The 14764-nt window shown below is 36.3% G+C and overlaps 2 protein-coding genes and 1 long non-coding RNA gene across 3 annotated transcripts in view; 1 reads left to right on the forward strand and 2 right to left on the reverse strand.

Moving 5' to 3' along the window:
* Window positions 1–8488, reverse strand: part of LOC114263160 (polyketide cyclase/dehydrase/lipid transporter) — a 23448-nt gene extending 14960 nt beyond the window's left edge. The window contains exons 1-10 of the mRNA XM_082890098.1: window positions 8025–8488; window positions 6735–6855; window positions 5786–5871; window positions 5061–5475; window positions 4859–4959; window positions 2614–2680; window positions 2237–2464; window positions 1587–2045; window positions 1280–1352; window positions 414–568 (exon numbers count right to left, since the gene is read on the reverse strand). Of these exons, the coding sequence (XP_082746224.1) occupies window positions 414–568; window positions 1280–1352; window positions 1587–2045; window positions 2237–2464; window positions 2614–2680; window positions 4859–4959; window positions 5061–5475; window positions 5786–5871; window positions 6735–6855; window positions 8025–8428 (2109 nt within the window). The 5' untranslated portion in view covers window positions 8429–8488. The remainder of the gene's footprint in view (window positions 1–413; window positions 569–1279; window positions 1353–1586; window positions 2046–2236; window positions 2465–2613; window positions 2681–4858; window positions 4960–5060; window positions 5476–5785; window positions 5872–6734; window positions 6856–8024) is intronic.
* Window positions 8489–10165: 1677 nt separating this feature from the next.
* On the forward strand, window positions 10166–13055 carry LOC145821350 (uncharacterized). The gene is made up of 4 exons (XM_082917857.1): window positions 10166–10300; window positions 10787–11009; window positions 11472–11868; window positions 12338–13055. The coding sequence occupies exons 1-4, from the start codon at window positions 10166–10168 to the stop codon at window positions 12978–12980; spliced, it is 1398 nt and encodes a 465-aa protein (XP_082773983.1). The 3' UTR covers window positions 12981–13055.
* A 636-nt stretch (window positions 13056–13691) lies between these two features.
* Window positions 13692–14465, reverse strand: LOC114261973 (uncharacterized). The gene is made up of 3 exons (XR_003629183.2): window positions 14294–14465; window positions 14062–14189; window positions 13692–13976 (listed from the first exon to the last, which is right to left on the reverse strand). It is a non-coding gene; the product is annotated as an uncharacterized LOC114261973 (long non-coding RNA).
* Window positions 14466–14764: the final 299 nt, after the last annotated feature.

Genomic DNA, 14764 nt, shown 5'->3' on the forward strand with positions numbered 1-14764 from the left:
AAGTGGATAGTTTAGATTGAAAATAAATTAAAAGATTAGGATTTAAATTGATAAAATTAAAAACTTCAAATTTATTTTGTTATAAAGCTAAAACTTGGGTTAAAACCTGGGTTTTTTTTTGTTTGTTGTAATTTTCCTGAAAATTTTAAAGTGAAAAATCCCCTTTAACTGCACCACTAGCCTATATACAAACTTTTCCCAACTTTTTCAGTTTGTATAAAAGTGATTAATCCCAATTCAATCACATATTTCTATATACAAATTTTGTATAGCATTATTCACACAATTTCCATGACCACAAGAAATAGAAAACAAATAAAACTATATTCTCATTCAACCCAATTAATATCCAAGTCCTTAAGTTTCATGAGCCACTTGTGTGTATCTTGAGAAACATAAGGTTTAGAAGGTACCTTCCCTTCACCATTGGCAGATAATACATAATCCATTTTCTTGTCTTTGGAAAGGTTTCCCTGTCTATTAGGGTGCCTCGCCTTTAGTGAGAGAAGACGAGATACTTCATGCAGTCCCCCCCATTTCTCCAATGCCCTAGCAATGTCATACCGACCTGACAAAGAAAATCCAAAAACATGAAATGCATATGAATCCAAGTCACTTAGGCCGTGTTTGTTTTGTTGGACTTGATTACATAAAACTATTAGTCTAATAGTCATAAGATTATCAATCTTTTAAGATGATGTGTCCTATCTCAGAGGTTAGAGAATAACCCTCAATTAGGATAGAGAATTATCAGAGTCCTATCACTAGACATAAGAGCGTATGATGTAATGACATAGCTCAAGGATGTTTTGGTCATTTAACCCCTTTAATTGGGAGGTTATATTTGTACACCATAGAAATTTTCAGTTCCATTTTGTCGTTTGGATATCAAGGTTCCAAACAAAAATGAATTGTTTAAATATAAACCATGTTGGGTACTTGATATCAAGACAATTGAATTTTTTTTTTTTTGGAAGTTGATATCCGAACATTTAATTTTTGTTTGGAAATTTATATCCGAACGGCACAAATGATGTGAACTGAGGGAGTGTGGTGAGCAAATAGGTAGCCCTTTAATCCCCTAATTTGTATCCCCATATGGAGATATACAAGGTCCACTTCATATCCAAACATGAGATTCAGGATTGGCCTCCAATTCTGTGGCCTTGTCGCCCAAACGAACGCAGCCCAAGTGTAAGAAATAACAATTAAGTTAGCAGTCACCACAAACAACTTCTGACATTGTGCTTGTAACTGGAAAGAAATTTATTATTTATACCTGCACGCTCAAAAGACTTTCTACTAGGCATAAATGATGGGTCCATTCCCCAGCTTCTCTGGAACCGACTTATCTGCAAGATAGAAAGGGATCAGTTTTTAACTTTACCAAAAATCAAGGCCGGCAGTATTGTGATAAAAAACAGCATAATTTCTCCTTAAGATTAAAATTACTTGAGACTTCTACATTAAGATTTTTTTTCCTTTTCATGTATTTTCCCTTTTCTTCTTATTTGTTTTTTTGTTTTTTTTTTGGTGTCATTTTCCATGTCTGAACTCAAAACGAAACAACAAACTGGAAAACTTGCCTCTTCTTGCAAATTCTCAAGGTCATCCCAATAACCCTTTGGTTTACGGTGCTTGTAAGCAAGAGAAAGATCCATCAAAGATGCGATCCTTCTGAATCCCCCCATGCGTGTGATTGCCTTCTCAATGTCCACCCTTCCATGCTTGCGAAGTTGCTTTCTCATTGGCATAAATCCTTCTTGCCCATACTCTGATATAAAGGTAATAAGCTCAGCTTTAAGAACTTCTATATCTCTCTGCAAGCCTGGAACCCGTGGTCTTTGTCTAGAAGGATGTGGACTGTCAGAATCAAAATCTTTCTCAACCGACATGCAATCATCATATCTGTCTTTGCTAGAAGAAGCAGTTTGCTCCTCAGAAAATATTGCATGATCACAGGTCTCCAAAGTGTTTTGTGCTTCCCTTTTTTCAATATAATCTCGAATGGCACATAAGTTTGAAGGGAGATCTTCATATATAACCTAAAAATGTCAAAATTACCATCAACAATTTTGTAAGGACGATTATTATAGTAGATGAATATATCAGAAGGTCTTATTTAAAATAAAAAATAAATAAAAAATCATAAGGACTACTAATCTAAACATATAAAAGAAGACAACCATGCGGTGTGAGAGAAATTCGAACTCGTAGACGAATAAATTTCACAAACCTCTTCCATAATAGCTTCAGAAAGAAAGGAATTCTTGTGCATTTTTGACTCCACAGAGTATTTCAATAGTGTGTGATGATTTCCAAGTTGCTCCAAAAGCCATTTTCCCTGGAAAAAGTTGAAGTCTCCTTCAACCTGCTCAAAACTGATCTCCTGTTCCAGGTGTTCACACAAATCCAAGATGACACGTGCATGGAGTACCATATACAATAAGCCCTTGCATCCTTCCTGAAAAATGACACGCACAACAACAAGCGTTGCGCCCTCAAGAATGGAACTTATTAATATTTTTTTTTAAATTCCAAGTCTAATTCCGTTGGAGTAGATAAGCATTCATATTGACCACAAATTTTAATAATAATCAAATTCTGTTGTACCTGCAAAATGCGAACTTTGTTGTTGTCACGCGATAAAATCTTACTGATTGCTAAATTTGGAACTATTCTGTAAAATAGTTTCACAAGGAAACAAGATCAGGAATATAAATGTTGCATAGTGGAAAAGGTTGCTATGATATGTCCACATTTCTGTAGCTTTCATATTCAAAGATCATTTTAACAGAGACCAACAAATCAAGTAAAATCCTGTCCATCCATGTGTTTTTGGTGTCCGGCTTTGTGTTTGGTTTCTGTTTTCTTAAACTTATTGTTTAACAATCAATAAGTTTTAAGAACAAAAAAACCAAACACATAACTAGACACAAGATACACCAACGCGATTTTCCAGAAGTGAGCTCCATCAACAAATCTTGTACATCTTGTCCATCTGTGTTTTCTATGTCCAATTGTGTGTTCCTAGGCTTACTATCTAACAACATAGCACCTAAGCAGTGTCGTGTCGTGTCCTCTCCGATATCTTTGTCCAATACAACACTCTTTGGACACTCCTAAAAGCATGTCCGATACTTCTTCAATGTGTCTTAATTAAAATATCAAATTCATAACATTGGACATTTTAGTAATACTTCATGGCCCTCTAAATACGTCATATATGATGAATCCCTTTATTATAAGAATATTTTCCATTCCTCATAACACAACTTATGCATTCTAAATATGTTTTGAAACATTTATAAGATGAATATATAATGTGTAATACAATGTTATATAATTGTTTTGCATTGTTCAGAATGTAATTGCTATGTGAATGATATTTTGATATTAAATTTATGAAATATATAGCTTTTTAATGTAAAAAATGTGTCATGTTACATTTTTTTTAATTATCTTTGACTAAATTATTCATATATATGATATACAATAATTTATAAAAATATAAAACTTTAACGTGTCCCAAGCATGTTGGGTGTGTTTGGTTTGCTTTTGAGAGAGTGATTTTCAAAAAAAAAATTGGGGAGAGAGTTTAGAAATTTTTTTGGTTTGTTTGGTTGTATATTTTAAAAGTAGTTTTGGAGTTTGGGATGATTTGATATTTTTTTGTAATTGAGTAGATGTGTGTGAGAGAAAAAGTGATTGAGAAGGAGAGAGGAGAGATAAAAAGTGATTGATTGATGCTGTAAGAGAGAAAGTAATTTTAGAAATTTTTTGAGAAAAACCACAAACCAAACAAAATTTTGAATTTTTTTTTCAAAAACAACTCTCCCAAAAGCAAACCAAACAAGCCCGTTATGTCTTGCATTTATTGAAAATCGACTTGTCGGCGTGTCAGTGTCATGCTAGCAGAATGGCATCAGGCACTCTGATGGTTGCATCCAACACAACAACAGGGATCATGGCAGCAAAATCCTCACACGGAATCATAATGAGAGTAGGCCTTGTAGATCATTATAAATTATAATGGACAATTGCCACTTTAGCAGCCAAGGAACTTCAATTACTACAAAAATTTCCCAAAATCCAATGGTTGGTATTACTTGGAAGATTTTCTTAGCTGGATGATTTTATTTTTTCTGTTTCCTTAACTTGATAACAGGTACTTGACTAAATACCTTTTTCTCTTTTTTATAAGGATACTTGACTAAATATTTCTAAAAATAGTTATTAAGGATTGCCTGTTACACGGTCTTGGGTAGAACTCACCCCAAAGCTAACTATTAAGGTGAGAGTGCCCTCACGCTTATATGCTTGATATTACTTTAGTATTCAGGTGATGTGGGACTTCGCTTCACACTGCCCATGTAAACAAGTGTTTGATAGGCACCAGTTGTGTTGGTGATAACTGATTTTACTCAGCATACATATATAAATAAACAAATAAACGAAGAGAACTGATTAGGAGAACTGTTTCTAATCTTGGATATATAACTCAGGAAATATATTATGCCCTTGTGGTAAAGAGCTTTTGTAAGATACATTTAAGTGTTTTCTTTTGTTTTTATTTTTGGTTGCCCTTTGATGGCACTTCCATTGGTTTCATTTTTAATATTTTTTTTTTACTTATCAAGAGAAAAAAATACGTTTTGCCTTAGTGAGCTGAGAGTGTTATGATTGCCATCCCTTATTTTCCTTCTCTCTCATCTCATGCACCATAGTCCATATGCCATGTTTGATGGAGCTTAGGGGGCAATGTCTAAAGTTGCTAGTATAGGATAATAACAACAATTGCAATGTATTCATTTCTCATAAATTAAAAGTACAAGAAACAAATGAAAATGACACTTACTCGGGAAGTCTCTCATAAGCAGTCAACACATTCCATACTTCACGAACAGGAGCTTTTACTGTTATGCTGGCAACAACGCAGCGATGCACGCCTCCGTTTTCCTTCACCCGAAAACTATTTTATCAGCAAAACCGCTATAACAAATGTGCCTTTCCATCAGAAAGAAAGGCCTAGTGAGATGAGTGTAGAGTCAATCAGTTACCAATAGGCCATCAAATCTACGGAGATGAACTTCATCCACCATGCAAGGCCCATCAATTTTGCAAGCTTTCCAAAAAACTCCCCATTTACTGCTCAAGTCACTAGAAGATGTGGACAAACGACCAAAAGAACTGGCATAATTCTCTTTCAACTCTCCAGGAGAAAGTTTATCTTTCTCTGATAAAGCACCATCAATGTCTATGCCAGGGGAAATAGGGAAAGCCATAGATGTTGTACCCAAAATACTTTCCGTGATTAGTGCATTCTGATTCCCTTCGAAATTCCTCTCAGCTCTACAAGCCAAGGCTTGAAGATTCACAGGAAGATCTGATCTGATAATCCTCTCCAAGAATATGGCTGGGAAGTTGAACCTTGGTATCACATTAACTTCATATGACAAAATTGTTGTTATGGACCTGTGAAACAAAAAAACCAATAGAGATTAGGAAAGTCCTGCAATAAGTGATTTTATTCATGCGTCAATATTCATGAAGAAGGGAGATGAAATGATTGTTCTGCTAGACGAACAATCAAGGTCCTCTCTTTCCTCACTTGACCTAATAGAAACCTTTGTTTATAAAGCAAGGTTCTTGTTTGAGCATAACTAGAGTCGTTAAGGTAGGAAATGAGATAAGGACACAAGATCCCTAACCAGGACCATTCAGAAAAGCAAGATTTAGAGGTTTTGAACAATGTTGTCACTACTAGGAGTATAGTGGATATTACCTTTTTCCAGATTTCAGACACCACTTGCCTTCAAATTTCTTAAAGTCACCATCAACCATGGAAAAGTGGAGTTCACGACTGTTAGCCTACACTAAGAAAAAGTTTAGAGTTACAATCTTGGACAAGACTATGAGATTTGAGAATTAAAATTTTAAATATCATGTTGTAAGATCTCAACTTTGAAGATACTGAAATTACAAAAGCAGTTGGGTAGAAACAAAACAATCAAATGGCCACCAAGAATGATAAACCGTGTTTAATATCATATGGGGATGCCCAAAAAATTGAACTAAATAAGAAAATTATACAAATTTAAATGGAGTTCACCACATCTTTACATAAACAGCTATTAGGTCAATATATATACAGTACAAAGAGAGCCACAAGTATGACAAGAAAAAAGGGAAACCTCTTTCATGCAGAACCGCATCTTGTATGTGGAGATGCAAACATCCAAAAATGCAAAGTAACATAATGCAAATGGTGAAACAAATGCAGACAAAGAAAAGTTAACTCAAGACCTCCTCTGACCCTGAGCTTTAAATACCGTGCTAGAGCACCCCTTGTCCCAAAATCTTAAGCTATTAGAAAAGGGGCCACCAGTTGTAATATTGCGACCCTCTTTATTATGATAATGAAATAGCTACTTTGTCCACCAACAATCCTATGTTTCAAAGTAGACCAAGCATACACAGTTGGTTGTCTCATTGATTTTTGCTCGAGGTGCTTTCATACACCATCCTCTGCCCAGACTTAGCTGACTTGTTCACAAAATTCAATTATTGTGCTTGTTTTTGGCTAGGTAAACACTCACACGTTCATACTCACACAAAGTCTCATTAGCATGCACACACAATAGCCAATAGATATTGGCAACAAAATGATATTTAGATAATAATGTCAGCATAACCATAATCATATTATATAACATAAATATAAAGAGGCTCACTGAATTCTGAAATTCTTGGAGATCCAATACAACGCGGGCTTCTATATGCCAATATAAGGCTCGTTGCAAGCCTCTTTGCTCCAACCATATCCGCCCAGGATGTGGGCAAGGAATTCTCCCACTGACAATCAAGTAACATGCAGTCCAGTCAAGTAACGATTGCAGCAAATGACAATGTCAAAAATATAGTTGTGGAAAATTGAATAAGATAATCCCAATAGAATCCACCAAGACTGCGCAATTTAATACAATGCAGTAAAAGATGGCTAACAAATATACAAGAATTAATAGTACTAAGAGATAAAGACTTAGATCCCATATGCGCAAATGTACAAAATGCAATATCATAAAGTATAGCTTAAAGTTGTGTTTGGATCTTAGATTTAGGGAGGGATTTGTAGAGGGAAAGCGAAGGGAAGAGAAATGTAAAAAAGAAAAATTGAACTTATATTTCATTCATAGTTTTCTTCCAGAGAAAAGAGGAAAAAAAAGAAGAAAGAAGCTTGTATTTGGTTCACATTTCCTTTCCATTTCCTTTTTCCTCCAAAAATCCATCATCAAATACAAGATCCAAACATAACCAAAGGAAAAAAATTGCTTACTCCCCATCTCACAAGTTGAAGTTCCAATATTACTCACTCTAAATTAACTTCACCCCTCCACTTTCAGCAAAATCTCACTTTGATCCCTCCACTTTCAATTGTAACAGTCAACCCCTTACACTTTTAAGTCAAATTGAAATGTCACCCTTACATCTATTTGCGTGAACAAGGCTGACAAAATTTGTCACGTGAGCGAAACGAAACGTGACATTTTTTTCACCTCATTAGAACCCATACACTGTCACTAAAATCTCACTGTAGTCCTTACAATTTCACCAAAATCTCACTTTGGCTCCTCTCCTTTTAATTTCTGTCAGCCTCCTTAACAACCGTCAGCCTCATCAACAATAGATGGACAAAAGCGTGACATTACAATTAGACTTGTGTAACAAGTGACTATCACAATTGAAAGCAAAGATACCAAAGTGAAATTTTAATAAAAGTACAGGCCAGGGTGCTAAGGTTTAATTAATCCAATTAACTCTATTTATGCTTGATTACCGAATTAGGTGCCCAATGCAACTTCAAAATTGATCCAGTACCCCCAATAAAACCAGACATAGATTAAAAAACTCTTCATACAAACAAATCCTTACATTGGTCAAAATCAAAACACAAACACACACACATATTGTGTATAATATAATTGAAAGAGAGCTACAAAGAGAAACTATAATTTTGATTTTACCTGCAAATAAGATTGGGGATGAAATCAGCAAGCCTCTCATAATCAGTGAGAGCATTCCAGAGCGATTCAATATCGGCATCAACCAGAATTTGGGCCTTAACTCTTCGTTCCCGCCAAGATATCACATCCACTTCGCAATTGACCTTTCTCTCTCCTCCTCCTCCTCCTCCATCATCATTTGCTCTCCTGTATCTTCTATCAGCACAATGATGATTCATACCATTCGCCAAGTGCTCGTCTCTGGAGCTATACCTAGGGTTGTCAGTAGAAGAAGAGAAGACTGTGCATTTGTTGCGCAGAGAAGGGTAGGGTTGTAAATAAGGGAGATGTTCGGGGCTTGTTTTGGAAGAGAAATTGAGAGAGAGTAATGCATAGCTCAGGTTTGAAGCTTTGCAGATGACCATCGAGACAGAGAGAGTGGTGAGTGAAGTGGATCGGACTGTGTCTCTGTGTGAAGTTTTTTTCATATATTCGACCGTTAATTGACAACCACAAGATCGAGTGTGTGTTGGTTTTGTCGTTTACTCGAACGTGTGGTGGGAAATTGAGTTGATATCTGGATTGGCCGGGTCGGACTAGATGCAAAATGGTGGATCCGGTAAATTGATTCGGACCACTTCCAATCGTAATGGTCAATTTTTACACAGTATTTGGTTCAGTGAGGCGGTGTTTGATTTAAGAATTTGGAAAGTGATCTAGAAGGAAAAAAAGAAAAAATACAGTAAAATATAGAGATTTTTATTGATAAATCCATTCTAGAGTTGTTATAACCCATTAGGTCCACTAAAGAATATTATAACCTAATTAGTCCCATAAACTTTTCTGGATATTCCATAAGGTCCATTTTTTTAATTTAATATAATTTCTTGGACTATTTTGCCCCTGTATATATATATATATGTACATTGTTAATACGTAATAGGTGCCTGTTTCTTCGTTCATGCAGTTTGGCAGTTTCTATTTTACGCTATTCATCATCAATCCAATTCCGAGAGATACGTTTATGTTTTGCATGCTCGTTACAAGGATTGGTTGTGCCAGGGTTTCATCGTTGCTGTTGTAGGCTGGTTCTGTGGTTTGCGAGTGAAGACGACGAAGAGGAGGGTGTTCGGTTGTTATATTTGCCAGATTATAACTAGTTCAAATCAGTTTTTTTCAACTTTCTGTACGATTGTAGGATTGCATGATCAAGGTTAGTATCAATTTGGTTATGAATACATGTTCAGTTTATGATTTCATTCGTATAATGGATCGGATGCTCTGTTTTTGGATTTATATGGATTGAATGCTCTGTTTTTTCAATTATATGCATTTTACGTGATTATGTGGAGGGGAGTTCATTCGTATTATGTGAAGATTGTGTAGTTCTCATTTGACTTTGATGCATGCGTAATGAGGCTCTGTGTGGATGATTTGATTATCAGTATATATATCAATGTGAATCTTCACATTTTGTGAATGTGGAATATGTGAAGAATGTCACTTTAAATTGATGTTTGCTTAATGAGGCTCTGTGAAGATTGTTAATATTATGTGAAGATTGTTAATGTTCTCATTTTACTTTGATACTTGCTTAATGTTAACATCTTGTTAATATCAATGTGAATGTTTACATCATCATACACTGATGTGAATGTTCTCATCATTTCACACTGATGTGAATGTTTACATCGTCATACACTGATGTGAATGTTCACATCATTATATTATGTGAAGATTGTTGATGTTCTCATTGTACTTTGATGTTTGCTTAATGTTGGCATCTTGTTAATAGTAATGTGAATGTTCACATCTTCATATTGTGAATTATGGATTTAGCACTTGAACTGTACACGTAGTCATCTATTTTTTGCACAATGTGAATTTTGATATCGATTTTCAATACTGTTCATTGTTGTGTTTTTGTGTTTTTACAGGAGATGGATACCTTTATGCTATTGGTGTGTACATATGGTTGTAGTACAACTGTAATAAATGTTGCCCGCGCAATGTGTTATTCTCGTTCGGTGGAGTGTTTGTGTGAGAAATGGGATGAGTTGTCTGCTGGTTCTATTTCATTGTTCTGTAAACTACCTGGGATTAATAAGTGTCATTTGGACAATGAGAAAGAATTTCAGAACATGGTACTGCTTGCTAAATCAATGGGGGTACAACATGTAGAAGTTGTGGTTGAGTTGAAGGGTGATATTGGTCAGTCAAGTAGTTTGGGATTGCTGCGCGTGGGGGTTGAGGATGAAATTGATGCACTACAGAGATTTTGCCACCATAAGGAGAAGGTGTTGTTGTCAGCCCCTTGGGCAAATGGTATTACGCATGTAGGACAACGGTTTGTTGGAGGTGCACAAGAATTTCGTGACGTTTTATGTAAGTATGTCATCCAATGTGGGTTTAAATTCACATACGTGAAGAACGAGACAACAAGAGTTACTGCTGTGTGTGCGATGCGGGAGGAGAGGGGGTGCTTGTGGGTTATACATTGTAGAGCACAACGAGCAAATGATTTTTTCTACATCAAGAGGTTTAGTGATGTGCATACTTGTGGTACGGATGTCCGAACATCGAAGAATCCGCGAGTTAGTTCGGATTTGGTGTCGAGTACCATATCTGAAATTGTGAGGGACAAGCCGTTGACTCGGCCGTGTGAAGTGGTGACTATTTTGAAGAGGGATTATGGGCTAGATGTGAGTTACCATGTCGTATGGTTGGGTGTGGAGAAAGCAAAGACTAGTATTCATGGAGATCACTCGTTATCGTTTGACCAGTTGCGGTGGTATTCGGATGCCGTGATGCGGTACAATCCGGGGAGTTATGTCAATATTGACTATGATGCGAGTAGTCAACAGTTTTGTCGCTTCTTTGTGTCATTCGCTACATGTATTTCTGGGTTCAATGCTTGTCGGCCTTTATTATTCCTGGATGGAACATTCCTCAAAGGAAAGTACAAAGGTCAGCTACTTGCGGCAACGGCGAAAGACGGGAACAATGGTTAGAAGTTTTTTTTACCTGTCTATTCATGTCAATATGCACTCTGAGCAGCGTAGTCTGGACGAAAGAGTGATTGCTAAATTATAAGTAATGTGAACATTGACATTAGTATGCACTGATGTGAATGTTCACATCTTTGTATGCTAATGACAGAAATGTGAACATTCACATTATTACAGACTGATGTGAATGTTTACATCAGTGTATACTAATGTTAGTTGATTTATTAATGAACAGTACTGTGAATGTTAACATTGTCAGTGACTCAACAATCAACAATGAATTATTAATGGTCGTTAATGTGAATGTTCACATCGTTGATGTGAATGACCTGAATCCGAAAACAACAATAGTAAATAGGGCAATGTACATATGCACATTCACATGACCTGTTTCGTTTATACTGTTTTTCTATTCACTTTGGAATATTGTGAACAGTTGTGTATTGGTGTTGTCTTGTAGGTCTGTTTCCTGTTGCATTTGCAATTGTTGATTCGGAGACCACGGCTAATTGGTCATGGTTCTTGCATGAACTTGGGAAGGTTGTTGATGGGAAGCGCCATATTACTTTTATTTCGGATCGTAATCTTGGTCTGTTAGAAGCTATGCCAAAGGTGTTCCCATCGGCTCATCACGGTTATTGCTTACAACACTTGAAGAGCAATTTAAGAGACCGGATGAAAGGAATTGATAATGGATTTAGGGATCACCTAGTACGTAGTTTGGGTGACTGTGCCTACGAGCCAACTGTGGTAGGATTCCATGAAAAGCTTGCAAAATTAAAAGAGGAGGGTAAACAACGAGCTCATAATTTTTTCAAGGACTTAGCACCTGAGCACTGGGCAAATTCATACTTCAGGTAATAATAGTTTCCTAAGGTGTTCCATTTTTGAAGTTTAGAATGGTAGTGATGTGAATTTTCAGTTTAGAATGGTGACAATCTTCGAATTGTGTTTCATCTTCAATGTAAATGATGTGAATGTTCACATCTGCTAATGATGACTGATGTCATGTTCACATCTGTTAATTTGTCAAATAGTCATGCAATGTATTACAGATTTGAATATTGACACGTGTCATATTTTGTTGTTGTTGTTAACATTCACATCTGTCTATCATTTAAGTTGACAACGTAATAAGCATATAATGTGAACATTCACATTACATAAACCTGGTAGCAGATGTGAACATTCACATTATTATACCATGATGTGAATGTTCACATCAGTGTATACTAATGGCAGTACTGTGAACGTTCACATCTGTCAACGTGAATGGTCAGGCCTGTTAAATTCCGTATTGTACAATGTTTGTGATATATTGTGCAGGGGCATGCGTTATGGGGAGATGACATCCAATGCGGCGGAGTCATTTAATAACTGGATTAAAGAAGCACGTAATCTTCCTATCACTCAAATGGTGGACAAAATTCGTACCCAGTTGATGCGGCAAATGTCTGCACGGCGTGACCAAGCAAACAAATGGAATGAGATTATTTGTCCGACATTCGAAACAAGGCTTATGGATTCGTTCAATGACAGCAAGTCTTGGCAAGTTAGCAAAGCTAACGAGGATGTGTTTGAAGTTCATTCGATACCATCTGTTACAGTTGATGTTGCGAGGCGTACATGTTCTTGCTTCAAATGGCAAATCAACGGATTCCCGTGTGACCATGCTATTATTGCCATTCAGAAGAGCCGCTACAATCTCAATGATTGTGTAGAACATTACTTTCATGTAGAGACATATCGTGCAGCCTATTCGGGAGCCATATTCCCTATACCATCGGTGGAGAAGCCGCATTTTGATCCCATGGACTTCACTATATACCCGCCAACCGTGAAAAGACCACCCGGAAGGCCGAAGAAGAATAGGATCCCATCAAGGGGTGAGAAACTGAAGCAAATAAGGTGCGGGAGATGTGATAAGTTGGGGAGCCATAATCGAAAATCATGCACAGAGCCGACATAAGATGTACCTTTTTTCATTTCAACATTGTATTTTTCATTGGATTCTTATATTCATTTTTTAAATAAGATTGTGTTGTGTTGGGAAATATTGGGTTGCAATAAGATTATGTTGCGTTGGCAAACATAAAAATGCATTAGTGTTTGATTTGTGTTTTATTTTTACTTTTTTAAGGTACCAATCTGACATTTATGTTGTTGTGTTTTGGATGAATGCATCCTGTTAACATTCACACTTATGTAATATAATCACATTATTTGAATGTTCACATTGTTCAACTTTCAAACATTTCTGTGGTGGGAATGTTCACATTGTTGTTACTCTTAACAGCAATGTTTACATCAATGTAACCATTCGCATCATCAACTCATAAGATGTGAATATTCATGACATCATTGTTGCCATTCGCATAATCAGAAGTTATGATGTGAATATTAACATCATCAAATTGTTAGATGTGAATATTGACTTGTGTTAAGAAATATCATACTCACACCTGTCATATTGTGTTACATGAGCACTTTAAGCAATATTGACATTCATGTAGTGTGGTTTAAAATAGAAGAAAGTGTACGACCATTCTGTGGTGTGAACATTGACATCATGTCATTGTATCCAAAAAAATGAAAAGAAAATACAATCTCAATGTGCTTGACCAACGCAAAATAGGCCTGAAAATGCATATACATATATTGACTGGAAAATATCTGTACAAGCAGTGATATAGACTTGATTTACAATTAAGCTAGTCTGCTCCAATATGAAAAATCTATTGAAACTAAATTGTCCTAAATGTGGATAACAGATTTGGGTAACAGTGATAGGTGGACACCCCCCACCTATAGGTTTTCACATTGCACTGTCTTTCTGTGGTTCAGAAAAAGGTGTACTAATGAGTCTCTTATTTGACACCATTCAAAGCGATCTAGGCTGGCAACAATGTCTTCACGATATACATGTGCCCTCATGATGTAACAAACTGCAGGCCCACAATCCACCCTGAAAATGCAAACTTCTTGTTAGATTTTGAAATTTAGGTGGGTAAAGGTTGTGGAACATGTGTAGAAATCGATTTTAGGCTTACGAATTTGATGCTTGCTGAGGACAGATGTCCACTGATATGATTATTTTCGAAGTATTTTGGCTTGATAAATTGGTCCATAATGGTGATGATGGTCCAATGTTGTGCACCAAAGCTGTGATGTAGTTCCTCTGCCAACAATGAAATTTCATATTAGGCACCAACCAACATAGGGCATACGTCCAAGTTCAAATATTACACATCATGACAAGTATTATTTTTGTCAGCCACTTACCAGTATTTGTGCTTTGTCAATATGTGGGTCATGTATGCCTTCTCTTGGGCGTAGTGAGTTATAATGCCTCCATACATTCTCTTTCACGTCGTACACAACAATTGTCCAGTGAAAGTTGTCGTGTATTGGGAAGATTAAGAATCTCTGGCCTTGATACTCCTTGATGTGTACATCAATTAGTTTATTTCTCTTGTGGGGGGGTACTGTTCAATGATTTTCTGCACACAAAGGGCATACAATGATGTACCAAGTATTTATATCAATGTTTGGTGTTACTGATTTGAATGTTCATCTGCTAATGGGGAGTTATGTTACTGATGTGAATGTTCACATTTCCTAATGGTGAGTGATACTACTGATGTGAATGTTCACATCTGTTAATGTCAGTGATATTACTGGTGTAAATGTTCCCATTTGCTAATGGTGGGTGATGTTACTGATGTGAATGTTCACATCTGTTAGTGTAAGTAA

Source organism: Camellia sinensis, chromosome 1 (assembly GCF_055761805.1).
Source record: "Camellia sinensis isolate YWXY chromosome 1, ASM5576180v1, whole genome shotgun sequence".
NCBI lineage: Eukaryota > Viridiplantae > Streptophyta > Magnoliopsida > Ericales > Theaceae > Camellia > Camellia sinensis.